Raw genomic sequence first — 16,836 nt, 5'->3', positions numbered from 1 at the left:
AGAACTGAGAGCCAACAACTCTGTGGCATGCCGTTGTGTCAGCCTTAGCAAACTAGTCAGATTTCTACAAACTTCTAAAAATTTAAAAAGTTGGGTGTGGCACCACCTTTGACATCAACATTCCTTTGGAGGCAAAAGCAGGAGAATCTCTGTGACTTTAAGACAAGCCTGGTCTACAGAGAGGGGACCCTGCCTTAAAAACAAACCAAACCGAAACAGAAAACCTGCCTCCATTTTGTTTTCAACTTTTAGCTGGCAAAAAGGAAAAATAAACCCTATTTCATATCATACAAACAATTTATTCCAGGTAGATAAAATTCAAACATTAAAGTGTGTTTATGTTTTTATTAGAATATGGAGGGAGCAGCTTTATAATCTAGAGGATAGAATTAATCAAAACACAAAAGAAAAACCATTTAGGACATGTAGTCATGTTTGACTTTACCTGGTGCCGGCTGGATGACTCAGCAGTTAAAGGCATATTCTGTTATCCAGAGGACAATTCCTAGCTTCCACACTGGGCAGCTGCCCAGCCCCAGATCCAGCAAGATTCTCCCCCCGCCCCCCCCACCCCCAGGCACTGAACTCCAATGCACAGGCCCATACACACACAGGTGATTAAAATGTTTAAAAGCCTACATACTTCTTTGTAGTACAAGACCCCTTTAAAATAAAACTATCAGAGCACTGAAAGTTGAAAACAAGGACAAATAAAACTCCCTCTTATTTGCCAATAGAGTATGTAAGGAACTTGAACAAGTAATCTATAAGAAAGACACAGTAAAAGATGCTTAACCTCACAAGTAATTCATGAAATGGAATTAAAACAATGAAGTTTTCATTTTTCACATAGGGATTATTAGGAATGTTTAGAATCTGATGATGATGAAGAGGCTGTGCACATGTACTGACTCTCACACTGCTCATCTGTAAGAATGCAAATCTGTACCAAGGCTTTCAAGAATTTGGCAATATCGAACTAAGCTGAGATGGGTTTATATTCAGACACAGTAATTCCTGTTAATAGATTCATCTGCAGAGAAATTAAAATATATGTGCATATGAAGAAAAGATGTGGAAATATTTACCACAGAAAAATTGTAACAACGGTAGGAAAACTAGAAATTAAATCTCACCAATAGAATACATATATTTTATGTATACATACTGTATCTGCATAATGGAATACTACGTAACAGTTAATATAAATGAACTGAAGCTATATTATCAACCTGTGTAAAATTCAAGAACACAGTATTGAATCCTGACAAGGTGTTATAAATCATTTTAGATTATGCTTCCATTTATCAAATGTCTATAATATGGAAAACTTATATACTCTTAATAGGTGTATATGTAAACATATATTTATATATAACATTAATAAACATCTATGTATGTGCATGTTCAAAGATTATGATTAGAATGCTGATACTAAAAAAGCAGAGAGCAGTGAGAGATAGATGTAAAAATAATATTTTAATCTTCTAAACCCTTGACACACAAAAATGTTTTCTTCGTATTTAAAACATGCACAGATGTGAGAGGCCCTGGGTCCTAACTTCAGTACTGCAAAAAAAACATATACACACATACCCATAGTAAATCTCAACCAAATAAAGCAAAGTGTTAAGACTTGGGTGGGAGGCGCGTGAGAGGAAACGTACTGCTACACAGTCCAAGGCTGACGTCAGTCTTGCAAGCCCTGATAGTATAGGCATGTGCCACCACAGCTGGCTTCAAAAATTTAAATGTTGGGCTTGTACTTTTCTCTGCAGTTTCCTGTATCACTGAAATATTTTGGTAAGTTTTTAAGTAGATAAAGCAAACGTCTATACCATAATCCCACCCAAAGAGTCACTACCACCACATAATATGGTCCTGTAGAGAACCGAAATCCTGGGCAGGTCGAGTAAGTAAAATAGTTCCAGCCCCAGCCTGTCGCTCTAAGGCTGGCAGTGCACATGAGGGAGGAGAGGGAATGATGTACCTGGCACAGCATGTATACGCCCAGGCATGTTTAAAGTGATGACCTGACCAATTTCTCCACACTCTAGAGCTGTGCATTTGAGGAGGAAAAGCTCAGAATTCCCTAAGCAATTTTAAATCTCGCTCTTCAGAAGAAGTCAATTTTCCATTCTTTGGTCAACAGGTGCTCAAGCCTGTCGCTCATGTTTCGGATCGTGTGTGAGCAGTATTTAACAGAAATGTGGAAATGCCTTATTTTAACTCTGACTAAAGTTACCAACACTACTGACATTCATTTTGAAAATGATATCTTACTGCAAGTGCTTCTGAAGATGGAGAAGGCTACACAGCAGCCTGCTGCTACTGTTGTCACTGTCATTAGAAACCAGGCTCTTTCCACAGCCTTCAAACCACTGCTCTGGCTTCAGCTGTCAAGTGAGCTTTAGGAACATTCCATGGTGCCTCAACAGCGTCTGGATACAGACTCAGCCCAAGAGCAGAACTCACATCTTTGCTCTTGCTATCTGAGAGAGAAGCTCTAGCACCAGACAGTATGTAGCAGGATAACAATCCTCCCATTTAACCTTAGAAGATATTAGCCCAGGTAAAGATCATTACCGGTGTCTCTCCTCTCTTGGACGGCAAGTCCCACTGTTCTCTTTCTGCTGTGAATACTTACGATTAGAGAACCTACCAGGGAGGAATGGATACAGAAAATGTGGTATATTTACACAATGGAATACTACTCAGCAATTAAAAACAATGAATTTATGAAATTCATAGGCAAATGGTTGGAACTAGAAAATATCATACTAAGTGATGTAACTCATTCACAAAAGAACACACATGGAACGCAGTCACTGATAAGTGGATATTAGCCCAGAAGCTCAGAATACCCAAAACATAGCCCACATATCAAATCATTCCCAAGAAGGAAGGAGAGGGCCCAGGTTCTGAAAAGGCTTGATTAGGCATTGTAGGGGATTGCCAGGACAGAGGAGTGGGAGGGGGTTGATTGGGGAACTGGCAGAGGAAAGAGGACTTATGGGACTTAGGGGGAGGGAGGAACGGGAAAGGGAAAATCATTCGGAATGTAAACAAAGAATATAGAAAATAATAAATTAATAAATAATAAATAAATAAATAGAAGAGAGCACTTACCAGGTCCTAGTAAACAAGTGGCCCTCACCCTTCCTAACGCTGCGACCCTTTAACACAGCTCCTCATGTAGTGGTGACCCCAACCATGAAATTAGGTTCTTCCTACTCCATAACTGTAATTCTGCTGCCGTTATGAATTGTAATATAAGTATCTGAGCTTTCCTGATGGTCTTGGGTGACTCCTGTGAAAAGGTCAGTCAACTCCTAAAGGGGTTATGACCCACAGGTTGAGAACCACTGTATTAAACATACTGTCAACTGCTATTGTGGTGTCACTTTCTAATTTAGAAAGTGAATTTACACTTTGCTCAGATATCTCAGCCTGAGTTTTAAAAAAAAAAAAGGATAAACTTCAGAGAGAACTCGGGATTATTTTGTTCAAATGGCCAAATAAATTGGAGAAAATAACTCCAGCATATGAAACAATGACCAGAAGATACAGGGTATCGCAGAATAAAATACAACCAGTTCCTACCTTACTTTTGAGTATCAATCTAACAGCTAAATATTGTAGGCAATGGTAAAATGAAAAAAAAAAACAAAACATCATATTAGAACATACTTAGAATCCTAATTGAGAGGTGAGGTGGGAAGATCCCAAGTTCAAAACTCACCTGAGTTACATAGGGAGACCTTCGAATTTCAAGAACACAATCCTCACCAGTTATGACTTAAAGTAAAAAACTCTCATGAACTTATAAAGTAATATATATTTAATAACTTTAAAAAAAAACTTTTTGCTTGTTTGTTTTTTTGTTTTTGAGACAGGGTTTCTCTGTGTAGTCCTGGCTATCCTGGAACTCACTCTGTAGACCAGGCTGGTCTCAAACTCACAGAGATCCATTGCCTCTGTCTCCAAGTGCTGAGATTAAGGGGTTACATCACTACACCCTGAATGGTTTTTACTTTCATATTCGTCCACTATTAAAATGTCAAAGTCTGAGCAGATGCAGAAAGCCCATGCACATGGGACATGGCGCTGTGGACACATGGGACATGGCACTGTGGGCACATGGGACATGGCACTGTGGGCACATGGGACATGGCGCTGTGGAAACACGGGACATGGCGCTGTGCGCACACGGGACATGGAGCTGTGGGCACACGGGACATGGCGCTGTGGGCACACGGGACATGGCGCTGTGCGCACACGGGACATGGCGCTGTGGGCACACGGGACATGGCGCTGTGCGCACACGGGACATGGCGCTGTGCGCACACGGGACATGGCGCTGTGGGCACACGGGACATGGCGCTGTGGGCACACGGGACATGGCGCTGTGCGCACACGGGACATGGCGCTGTGGGCACACGGGACATGGCGCTGTGGGCACACGGGACATGGCGTTGTGGGCACACGGGACATGGCGCTGTGGGCACACGGGACATGGCACAGTGCGCACACGGGACATGGTGCCGTGGACACATGGGACATGGCGCTGTGGGCACACGGGACATGGCACAGTGCGCACACGGGACATGGCACTGTGGACACATGGGACATGGTACCATGGACACATGGGACATGGCGCTGTGGACACATGGGACATGACACCATTTATCAAGCACTCTCTCCACACGCTTGGCAATGAGGGTTGAGCCTTACACACATTTATTACTTATCCATCACAACATGACCTGGTTAACAACAACATAGCTGATTCTATCCTACAAAGGAGGGAGGGCACTGAAGGTAAAATAACTCTCCTGCCTTCAACCACCTAGTAAATGCCAGAACTGGTGTCTGGCCCCAGGGCTGTCTGGCTTCAAAGCCTGTGATCTTAATTGCTGCCTTAGAAGTCTGGAATGGAGGGTACAGAAAATCTAATCAGTCCTGAATTGAAATAAAGTTAATCAAGTCATGTATCTTTCTTCCCTGAAGTTTTTCCCAGATGTAAAGTGAGAGCGGTATCAATTCCTTTCCTCATAATAATGAGGTGCTGGAAGCTCAAGGGATATATACTGGCAACATCCCATTTCGGCTAAAAAAGATCTGTGTGCACGCAAAATAGCTCCATAAACATTCACGGCAGCTCTAGTCACACTGAGAATAGACACGGCAAATGTGCATCAGCTTATGACTGGATAAACAATTGCTACCTCCCTGTAACATGGGTACCTCCCTGTAACAATCTGTTACAGGTTCTTTCTCTGTCATAACACGGGGTAAAGTACCGGTACATGCTTCAACATGGATGAACCTGGTAAATACTACACTAAGTCAAGGAAGTCAAACATACATTGCCACTTACAGCAGAATTTCACTGAAGAAAACTCTAAAGCAAGGGAAAGCACAGGGATCAGGGACAATTAAAAGTTGCCAGGGGTTGAGACATGGGGCTTTTGAATTATAAAGAAGTGGTTGCTAATGGCTACCACATTTCTTTTGGAAAGCTGAAATGTAGTGAAAAGTAGAAAGTAGTGATGGATGTATAACTCTGTAAACAGTAAACACCACCCGACTGCACACCTTTAAAGGGTAACATATATGGGTATAAATTACATCTCAATACAGCTGCTGTTTTGTTTATTGCTAAGAGCAACCTTGGAGACTATGGCAGCCAAAGCAAATAAACTCAAATATGCTGAGGAAATAGATTTTTGACACTATATATTTATTACATGGTTATAAAAAGACATGGTGGCACATGCTTTTAGTGCCAGCATTGGGGAGGCAGAGGCAAGAGGATCTCTGACTTCAAGGCCAGCCTGGTCTGCAGAGAAAACCCCAGGACATCTAGGGCTACAGAGAGAAGCCCTGCCTTGAGGGAAAAAGCAATCATGCAAACTTCATTACACACATCCAACACAACCACAACAAGCCCGTGGCCTTCTACCACTTCTGGTGGCTGCTATCTTGTCCTATGAGAATTTAATTCCCTTCCAAGTACTTAGCTCCTCTGGCTCCTGAACACCCAGTTAATAAAACAATAATAAAATGCAATCTAAGCCTGCTGCAGATGGAAACCTCAGGGACTTGTCCTGCTTCCAAGCAGAGAGTAGAGGAAGCCACAAAACCACTAGGGCCCACACTCAAGGCCAGGAGAGGATAAGAAGAATCTAGATCTAGTGGAAATAGCTAGAAGCTCATTATCAGGATTTCTACAGTGAAACCAGACAGCGGGACAACTAGAAAGACACCGCTGTAGTGAACAATCTGCACCTGCACATGCAGATCAACGCAAACACCGCATTTCTCCTCTGTGCCTTCTCACTGGGACACTGGCTCTCAACCTTCCTAATGCTGCGACCCTTTAATGCAGTTCTTCATGCTGTGCTGACCTCAACCATCAAATTCATGTCCTCGATACTTCATGATGTAAACACTAGTGTTTTCTGATGGTCTACCCCTGTGAAAGGGCACTGGACCCCAGAGCAGTCATAACCCACAGGGTTGAGAACCACGGTAGTAGAAAGTAAGCACGGGGCCTCTCTGGCAAGCCGGCCAAGCATTCTGCCTCTGAGCTATGCCCACAGCACATATTTCCACAGTACTCGTCTGTCTGCAGCACAAAGTTTAACTTCACTCTAAGTTAAGGAAACCGATTCATGAGCAATGTGCCAGTTCTACGTTCTGCGCCGCAGCACATTAGCATCTGTGTTCTGACGCCCTCCGTTCTGCTCACCTGACTCTCCCCAGATCACAGAACAGCAGCGTTGATTCTGCATTTGTTGCATGAACTCGGCCCAAGAAACTGTAATTTCCCTTTGGTTGCTCTGTTTCTTTCTTTCTTTCTTTCTTTCTTTCTTTCTTTCTTTCTTTCTTTCTTTCTTTCTTTTTTTTTTTTTTGGTTTTTTTTGAGACAGGGTTTCTCTGTTGTAGCCCTGGCTGTCCTGGAACTCATTCTGTAGACCAGGCTGGCCTTGAACTCAGAAATCCGACTGCCTCTGCTTCCCAAGTACTGGGATCACAGGCGTGCGCCACCACTGCCCGGCTTACTCTGTTTTTTTTTTTTTTTTTAAATTTGGAATTCCACTACATAAATTTCATTCGAAACATTTGCTTGGGATTATATTAAATGTTTTTAAACAAATAAAGCAATCTGGCCAGATGCGTTATGGTTAATCTCTCATGAATAATGAATGAAAGACTCAAAAACCTATAAAATTTTTACAAGGATAGAGATTCCCTTCCCAGTTCCTAAAAAGGGTTTCGGCACGGACCCAGAAGTGTAGCTGTGAAGCCGGCCCCGTGGACCGCCTGCTGGACCATGCCTACTCTTGCTACTGCTGATCCAGGGGTGATTTACTGACGTCAGGGACGCCCTTGCCCTCAGCTCCTCCAGCTCCTCCTCCTCCTCCTCCTCCTCCTCCTCCTCCTCCTCAGCTATCCTCGCCTTTCTCAGCCTGGCTGGGATTTCTCTGTAAGCTGCTGTTTCTCAAGTTACCAGGCACCATCTCTGTATCTTCCTCCCTCCCCACTGATGGTATTTAGCCCACACTTGTTTAGAAGTCAGGAAGACACTTACACCTGTCTCACAATCCTAAAGAAAGGCAAGCAACCGTGATGCCATCAGCAAACACCATCACAAGCAGTCAGCTATTGCCTCAGTTCAAGATCTGGGGATTTACCACAGCTGCCTTTAGCCTGTCTCCAAAACCACAGAAGGCACAGGGATTAGGACTGGATAAGAGGCCACAGTTTTTTTTTTTCTAGTCACTAGAGAACAGATAGTTTTGTTTTTAATCTATGAGAAGAATTGAGGTAAACCCAGGTCCTTTTTGGTTTTCATTTGTTTAAGACAGGGTTTCACGGGTGTGGTGGTGCATGCCTGTAATCCCAGCACTTGGGAGGCAGAGGCAGGCAGATTTGAGTTCGAGGCCAGCCTGGTCTGAGTTCCAGGACAGCCAGGACTCCACAGAGAAATCCTGTCTCGAAAAACAAAATAAAACAAAAAGACAGGATTTCTCTGTGTAGCCCTGGCTATCCTAGAACTTGCTTGGGCCCCAACTCAGAGATCTACCTGCCTCTGTCTCTACCTCCCCAATGCTGAGATTAAAGATGTATGCCACCACTACCTGGCTTTACTAGGTCTTAACTGTCTTAAAAATGTGAATTTATAGACCACTCTCATATTTATTTAAAAGAAATGTACTTTAGATTAGATTTCTTTTTTTATTTTTATTTTTTTAGATTAGATTTCTACACACTCAACCTTCTTTGCCATGTCCCATAAATGTGTAAGGATTTTTGTTTACTTGATGTGGCGATAAAACTTAAATATAGACCCCTTTTTCATAATGTACACTCATTTTCCCAAGCTGTTCAGCTAAAGACAGCAACTCGAAGCATAGAATTAATTAACAACTTTACAGGTGATGACGGACTTTCCCTGGCACAGATTGTTAAGGCTCTTACACACAGATATCATCGAGTGCAGCTGAGAAGAGGCCACGCCCTACAGACAGACGGCCTAGTCATGGGCCTGGCTCCAGACTCCTTTAACCTTCTTGTCCATACCCTGGGTTCCACACTCAACGGCTGTTCAATTCCCCAATCACTGGCTCCAGCAAGTTCTACTGGGGGGAGGGGCTGGAATGGCCCCAAGCACATATATCCCACCAGCACAGAGAAGCAGTTTCTCCCTTGCTGTTTTATAATTAAATTCCCTCGACTCACCCTGCTGAGTTGATCCAATAGCCTTTGGTTCTGTTCTGACAGTTCCTGGACAGCTCGCGTTTTTTCCCGATCGGCTTCCCGAAGGTGGACCTGCTGCCTCTCCAGCTCATCCTGCAGCTGCTTCACATCAGTCTCCAGCTCAGACACACGGCCTTCCCACTCCCCTTCCCGGTTCTCAAATCGCCTTCTCAGTTCGTGCTTCTCTTGTTCTAGGTGCTGGGGGGAAAAAAAGGATTAAACACATTAAAATTCCTAGCCTTTTTTCTTTCCCATTTTCACGTTTTTTTTTTTCCCCAGACAGGGAACACAACAAAACACCCTGCCTGCCACACAAGGCATGTTGCCCAATTCACAGTTACAGAAATATTCTCTTCTTCTAGAACACGGGACTTGCCTCACAAAGAAAACATCATTCCTACTGGAAACGCTTAATGTTTTGTTTATTCTTCCAGGGCAGGACCTGGTTCTAGACTTGAGAATTCACTTGAAATTTAACAAGTCATCTTTTGATTAAATTACAAATTTAAACAATTAGAAATTATCCCGACACCAAATTATTTGGTACCTTTTTAAAAGAGGCTTCTCCTGGAGCCATCTTTTATGCTTCACGGTTACAAGACGTGAAGTGACTAGTCCAGGGTCAGGACGAGAAAATGGAGGGGGGGAGCAGATTTGTGTTTATGTTACCTGATGTATTTAGTGTTCCAAATCACAGCTTTTACATATATATATATATATATATATATATATATATATATACACACACACACTACATTTCAAAAGTATTAAGGCAAGTTTAGTTTTGGGCCTTTTTTTTAATTCGATATATTTTTTATTTACATTTCAAATGATTTCCCCTTTTCTGGCCCCCCACTTCCCGAAAGTCCCATAAGTCCCTTTCCCTCCCCCTGTTCTCCCACCCACCCCTTCCCACTTCCCTGTTCTGGTTTTGCCCTATACTGCTACACTGAGTCTTTCCAGAACCAGGGGCCACTCCTCCATTCTTCTTGTACCTCATTTGATGTGTGGATTATGTTTTGGGTATTCCAGTTTTCTAGGTTAATATCCACTTATTAGTGAGTGCATACCATGATTGATCTTTTGAGATTGGGTTACCTCACTTAGCATGATGTTCTCCAGCTCCATCGATTTGCCTAAGAATTTCATGAATTCATTGTTTCTAACGGCTGAAGAGTACTCCATTGTGTATATATACCACATTTTTTGCATCCATTCTTCTGTTGAGGGATACCCAGGTAGTTTTGGGCCTGCTTATGTGTATGTGTTGCCTGGGTTGTGTGTGTGTGCACACACAGGCCTGGTGCTGGACATGACAAAGTGTTAGATTCCCTGGAATTGGAGCTACAGGTGGTAACGAGGTGCCATGTGGGTGCCAGGAACCAGGTCCAGGTCCTCAGGAAGAACAGCCACTGAACGCCTTCTGCAGCCCGGCCACACCTGCTTTGAGTCATGCATTAGTAATAAGCCGCACATGCTGATTTCTGTCCCATCCACTCCTTCCCAAGTGGTTAATAAGGCAGAGAAACTTTACCAGAGACATTGGTGATGGACAAGACGGACATGGTCATTGTCTCCATGGGCCTCCGTGCAAGTGGTGGACAATAATAAAATGGTGTGACAGGCAAAGATGTTCTGAAGTAACAACTCAATCTAAACAGAGTCCTTTGGTGTGAAGGAAATAAGCACGCCTTTCCATCTGTATGAAACAAGTATGTCCAATACCAAGCAGTGTGTCTAATGCCAAACCGACACTTGAATCTAATTAAAGGAACAATTCTAAGCCTTTGTTGAGCTTAGCAAAGTTCTAGTGTAACTCTTCAAAATGCACTGACTTGAGCTGGCATGGCGGCTCCTGCTGTAATGCAGCCACGGGAAAGCTCGGGCAAGGCCGCCATGAGTGGGAGGCCTCCTCAGGCTACAGCGAGAGAACCTGTCTCAAACGCAAACAATACTGACTTGGATCCCACTTCCTAACGCTGAGATCCAGTTAGGACTGGAGCAAGGTGATTTTGACGCCCTAAAATATAAGCTTCGCAGTGCTTGGTCATCTCTTCCTGGGAAAACAAGCTCTTAATTGAAGTCTTTATCTTTCAACATATTTTTTGGAATGTTTCTTTTGGAAACCTCAGGCACCAGCTTACGGTCACGTAAGAGAGCCAGCCACACTCTGTCAACCCTGAGGTGAGCCTTAATATTGAGATTTCCCTGCTCCATCCTGTCATCTTCCTCCTCTTACTCTGCTGAGTGACCTGTAAATATCTCTAAAAACCAAATTTACTCCCCCAAGATGCTTGAGGGGACTTGCAGAAGATTAAAAACAACCCAACATAAAATTCTGAGCACATCAGCGAAGGCCGTGCTCAGGGAAAACCGTTGGAAATGATCACACTGAGGGACCATTCATTTGTTAGTCTCTCCAGTCCTCAGGCTGGAAAAGCCGCACAGCTTTATAACTTAAACCCTTTGGGTGTGGAGCATGAGGGAGGCAGGATACCAAGGGAGACACTTCCACTGCCCAGCACCTAAACAGCTTGTCCTATGCTATCATGACACCATAGAACTTTCCAAACCGAGGAGTTTCTAGTTACTCTAGAAACTTCACAAAGATAGAAGGTAGAAATAAGAGCTGACTGCAACCCTAAAAGTGTGAGACTGAGTTTTACCCAAGGTGAAAACAACTGAGCAAGCCGGGTGGTGGCACATGCCTTTAATCCCAGCACTTGGGAGGCAGAGACAGGCGGATTTCTGAGTTTGAGGCCAGCCTGGTCTACAGAGTGAGTTCCTGGGCAGCCAGGGCTACACAGAGAAACCCTATCTCGAAAAACCCAAACAACAACAACAACAACAACAACAACAACAAAAAACCAACTGAGCAGAAGGTAGAAGAACTCAGTAACCACAGTGTTACTGAGAGGCCAGATAAATTAGGCTTGAGCTCTAAAAGAACAGAGAGACTTAAAAATATTCAGCAAACAGCTGCTAGTGAGCAGCCCATGTAAGCAAAGCAAGCAGTCCAATCCACTCGCAGGGCGGGGCCGAGACAGGTGGTGCTGATTGATCTAATCCGTCCTGATATTTAACAAGAAATACACTTCCTATTTCAGGGTCCCAAGCCTTTGACAAAGGGAAGGAGGCAGAATCCGACCTTTTGGATAGGATTCAACCTTTGGTCTACTCTTAGAAATTTCTCCTAGAATTATATTTTCATGTAAGCTTTAAATTAACCAGTAAAGTCTAGGAAGCATTTTCACATATATAGGTCTCTATCTACCCCTGCTTTCGTATTTTCCAGGGTTATATGGTATACTTTGAAAATTAACACCAAACTTATCAAGAAAACTCTAAAAGGAGCCTAAGACATAAAGAACTAAATGTACCATGGGGTTCTGGAACAGAAGAGAAGACATTTGGTACAGACTCCGGAAATGTAAGGACTTTATTAATTATGACACATGTTAATGCAGAATGTTGGCCGAGAGATGGGCCTGGACGTAGAAAATGTGGATACTCTATTATGATTCCAATTTTTCTCTATAAATAAAATCAACCATTAAAAAAAAGAACAAATCAACCAACTTTTAAAACAAAACAAAAAAAAATTAGCGTTACTAAGTAAAATAGATACTTGTTGAAATGGATTTTGTGCAAAAATGAGTAGTAACACCATTCTCCTAAGTCCAGGCTCATGAAAAATACCAGAGCAAAACTCTGTTCTCTAGAGCAGCAAGTACTGCATGCACACCAGGACTCCTGGGCCTTTCTCCAAGTCTAGTAGACGCCCAGAGACTCATTTCCACCTCCCTCCATCCCTCACCGGGGAAAAATAAAGGAATCTGTACAACAATCCCCAGAGAACAAAAGTGCAAGTTAGTAAAGACCTGGGTAGATATGTTTTCAAATCATAAGAGCTAATTATAGATCTAGAAGAGACCACCAAAAATGCCTTTCAACTAGACTTTTAAGCACATTGGCAATATATTCTAGCCAAGCCACAAAACATTTATATCTGTTAACCTTTAAACAATTAAAGACAACTAATATGCCTAAATGAATCAAATGCTTTTATATTAAAAAAAAACTGATAAATCTTAGGTGTGGCATATAGAACTAGAAAGATACTAGGCTGAAAGATCTTGAAGATGGATTGTTTGTTGCAAAATTAGAAAAGTAACAATTTTGATGAGAGCAATATAAAAATCTGTCTCTGAGACTACCACCAGCATTACTAATCTTTTTTAAACTTTGGATATGGTATCCCACTATGTTGCCCACATTGCCTGGGATTAGATTACATACCACATGTTTAACCTCCAAACCAACTTGTCAGAAAATGTGTTTGATGTCAATGTCTGATAATAATAAACCCTTCTCATTAAAGTAGACTAGTTTTCTACTGCCAAGTATTTAATTTAAAATGCAGCTGCAAGCCGGGTGGTGGTGGTGGTGCACGCCTATAATCCCAGCACTCTAGGAGGCAGAGGCAGGCAGATTTCTGAGTTCGAGGCCAGCCTGGTCTACAGAGTGAGTTGCAGGATAGTCAGGGCTATACAGAGAAACCCTGTCTCGGAAAAAAAAAACAAAAACAAAAAAAACAAAAAAACAAAAAAATAAAAAAAAAATAATAAAATGCAGCTGCTACATTAAACTTTAGAAAATAGTTTGTCCAAATAGGCATTACAATATCTAATTTGTTAAAAAAAAAAAAAATACAGTGGTAGTGGGGTGGCAGGAGAGAAGGCTCTGAGGTTAAAATCACTCTTTGTTCTTTCAGAGTTTGATTCCCAGTTCCCATATGGTGGCCCATAGTCATCTGTAACTCCTGTTCTAGATTTGACCTTTGTGGGCACTAGGCATGCATCTGGTACACATACATACATGCAGGCAAACACTCATGCACATACAGTAAAATAAACTAAGTCTAAAAAGAATAAACTATGGGGAAAATTCACATGTAGGCATCACATGAAACAGACGGTAATAAATTCGTCCTCTCAATTGTAGCCCTAGAAGAATTAACATGGGCAGACGGTATATGCTTAGTGGCAATGCAAGCCTCAGCGTCACCAAATAAATACATCCATTAGTTAACCAGCAACTAGTGAATATATCTTCAAGTGTACACAAAGAATTTTTAGAGTCAGGTACACTGCACACCTATGGTCCAGTTAGTTGGGGACTGAGGCAGGAGAATTGCATAAGTACTGGAGTTCAGGACCAACATGGGCAACACAGGCCATGTACAGGCCAGCAGTGTTGGGCAACACTGGGCAATACTCTCCCATACCTCTTCCTCCAGTTATAAAACTTTAACACTGTTATTCACAAGCAGACCTGCACCAGAGTGAAGATCTTAGATGATAGTATCTTAAATGATAGTTTAAGCAGGTTAAGCTATTTTAGTCTCACCCGTGGAGTCAATTACAGAATGTCAAAGGTCGTTTATTTAGCCCTTTACAGTAGAACCTTTTTTGTAGCTGTGGAATTTTGAAATCCTTCCCTTACTGAAAGCGCCACATAGAAACCAGGATTTGTGTAACTGTACACCATGAAATCTGTCGCTCATCAAACTGATAGGATGCTCTTTTCAAGCTCACAGTTTCTTCACTCAAGTCCCTCACTGAAGGAATTTCCAATCTTCAGTACAAATCTCGGAGGTAGTACTCCTTTACAGTGTCATGTAACTGAATCGATTTGGAGAGAAAGGGACACCCTTTTATTTCCAGACCTCAACTTCAAGTGAAGATTAAACAAGCCAATTCATTAAGGCCGCAGCGCTCTGTTGCATTCTGGCTGTCTAGGCCCAGGTTCCACAGACAACTTTTCAAGCCGTGTATCGAGTCCATCAACTGGCAGGCCTCGCTAAGAGGCCGGCTAAAACACAGGCCGCTCACTGATTTCCTTTCTTCTTCTGACTTAGCTTTCCATAGGGGACTAGACTACAGACACATATCAATCCCACTGCAGAAGCGTTTCTCCATTCACATTCTGACCAAACAGAAGCAGTGAGGAGAACCTGACCAGGGCTGGTTTCGGGCCTGGTCACATCAACACTACGATGTTCTCATAATGAGAACAAGAAGTAGTAGCCCAAGACAAATGGGTAGCGATGCTGAACGCAGGGGCAGAGAGGCCTGGCTGTCCTGTCCCCGTTGCCCCCACCCCCACCCACCCCCCACCTGCCAAGCTCCACTCTGCTCTCCTTTATGGTTTGAAAATCTGCTACTTTACAACCGCTATGGTTCTGTGCCTTCTGTGCCTTCTTCTAGGCACCCTCTGCCACCGTTCAAGGCTCTCTCTGCTTAGGAGCAAAGTCCCAAAATACATAGTTGTACAAGATTTTGTTGCATGGAATTAATAGAAATATACTAATTTGAAAATGTACTTAGGGATATTTATTCATTGGGGTGTGTGTAGGTCAGAGGACACGTTACTAGTGCCCTCCTCTTCTTCTCCCCATGTGGGTTCTGGGGATCAAATTGGGGCAAGTGACCTTACCCACTGAACCATCTTGCCAGGAAACGCTCCCCCTCCCACGGTGGAAGAGGACATGTTTTTAATAGTGGTTAAAAGTAACAGGCTCTGAGCTGCTTAGACCCAGGACGCAGAGAACTACTACTGAAATACACACAGCTACTGAAGCCCAAGCTAATCACATGTTGAGCTCTGTCTTCTCTCATTTCTGCAATGGAGCCACATTCCCTAATCCCTAAGCATTTGAAAGCTATATAAAGCTCCTTTCGAGGCACTTGTTTCCCACAACTCTCTGCCAGGAAGTTAAGACAAGGGCATCCAGAGGCCTTAATGCCTGGACTGGAAAGCTCTGGGCTAACACCCTGATTAGAGATTAACTGTTTCTCCCAACACCTGAAGCATATTTTACATGCTTCTCGCTGTTCTCATTTCTGTGTGCAGATATCGCCTCGGTGCTGTATAAATTAGTCATACTGTAAGCTCTATTTTAGACTCTGTGTACAGTACATATATAGAACGGCCCACAACGGTGGGAGATGTGCACGGACCCACATCTGAGCTGGGTGGGAAAGTCAGATGGGTTCAACGAATGCTCTGATGATCACGGAAACGATCCCTCCTGCCTCCCGTCCTCGATGATTTTCTTAGACATATGGAAATAGGGAGGATAGGCAGGCACCCAGCTCCCCACCCATGCCGCCGGAAGGTCCTCACCTCCAGCTTGTCCGTCAGCTCCTTGTGCATCTGCTCGTACTGCCGGCTCATGTCCTGGTTTCTCTCGAGCAGCGCCTTGCCTAGCCGGGCCGCCAACACCAGATCCTTCTCCTTCTGTCGGATCACCGACAGCAGCTCGGGATCCTGGGTAGGCAGTGGCGACAGTCCGTGCCCCTCAACCGGAGACTCCGGCTCCTCCTGAGGATGCTCCCCGGGGTCGGACGGCCGCTCCCCGGCCGCCAGCAACGCCAGCTCCTCCTCTAAGGCCAGTTCCAGTTCCCCGGGACCCCCGGGGAAGGAGACGAGGGCGGCGGTGGCGGCGGCGGGACTCCGGACTGTGTCCCCGGCCCCAGCGGGCAGCTCCATGCAGCAGGCGCTGTCCGGCTCGGCGGGTGCTGAAGCTCGGCCGGCCAAGCCCAGGCAGAAGGCGGACATGGCCCGCGCGCGCCGAGCCCGCAGCGGTGCGGCCCGGCCGGCGCGCGCCAGGCTGCAGCGGGGGAGGGGCCCCGCCGCGCCGCCCCGCGCTTCGCCTCTCGCGCCGCGGCACACGCGCCCCCCGGGTCCCCGCGAGCCCTGGGCGAGGCGCGGCGCGGCGCGCGCGGGCGGCCCGCCCCTCCCCCGCGCCGGCGGCACGCGCCCCCGCCCCCGGGCTCAGCTGCCGGCGCGCGGCCGGGACGCGGACGAGGGGGTGGGCGAGAGCGGCAGGGGAAGGGGAGAGCGAGGAGGTGGCGTGGAACGGGAGAGGGAGGCCGCGCTGAGGGTTGCCGCCGCGGCCGGGGTTTCAACCGCCCTGTTGCTGCTGGTGCTGCCGCCGCCGCCGCCGCCGCCAGCCGGCCGGCGCCTCACGGGGACGACTGCGCTCCGCTGTCGCTGCGACGCTCG

The 16,836-nt window shown here is 44.8% G+C and overlaps 1 protein-coding gene across 3 annotated transcripts in view; it reads right to left on the bottom strand.

Annotated features, from left to right (window-relative positions):
• The window catches only part of Bicdl1 (BICD family like cargo adaptor 1), an 87,642-nt gene extending 71,031 nt beyond the window's left edge, over positions 1-16,611 (bottom strand). For all 3 annotated transcript variants that reach the window (XM_052167530.1, XM_052167532.1, XM_052167531.1), the window contains exons 1-2: positions 15,955-16,611; positions 8,749-8,964 (exon numbers count right to left, since the gene is read on the bottom strand). In XM_052167530.1, coding sequence (XP_052023490.1) covers positions 8,749-8,964; positions 15,955-16,389 — 651 coding nt within the window. In that variant the 5' untranslated portion in view covers positions 16,390-16,611. The remainder of the gene's footprint in view (positions 1-8,748; positions 8,965-15,954) is intronic.
• Between the last annotated feature and the right edge of the window lie 225 nt (positions 16,612-16,836).

The sequence above is a fragment of the Apodemus sylvaticus genome, chromosome 22 (genome assembly GCF_947179515.1).
Source record: "Apodemus sylvaticus chromosome 22, mApoSyl1.1, whole genome shotgun sequence".
Taxonomy (NCBI): domain Eukaryota; kingdom Metazoa; phylum Chordata; class Mammalia; order Rodentia; family Muridae; genus Apodemus; species Apodemus sylvaticus.
The sequence above is the reverse complement of the archived record's forward strand: the minus strand, read 5'-3'. Positions and strand labels throughout refer to the sequence as shown.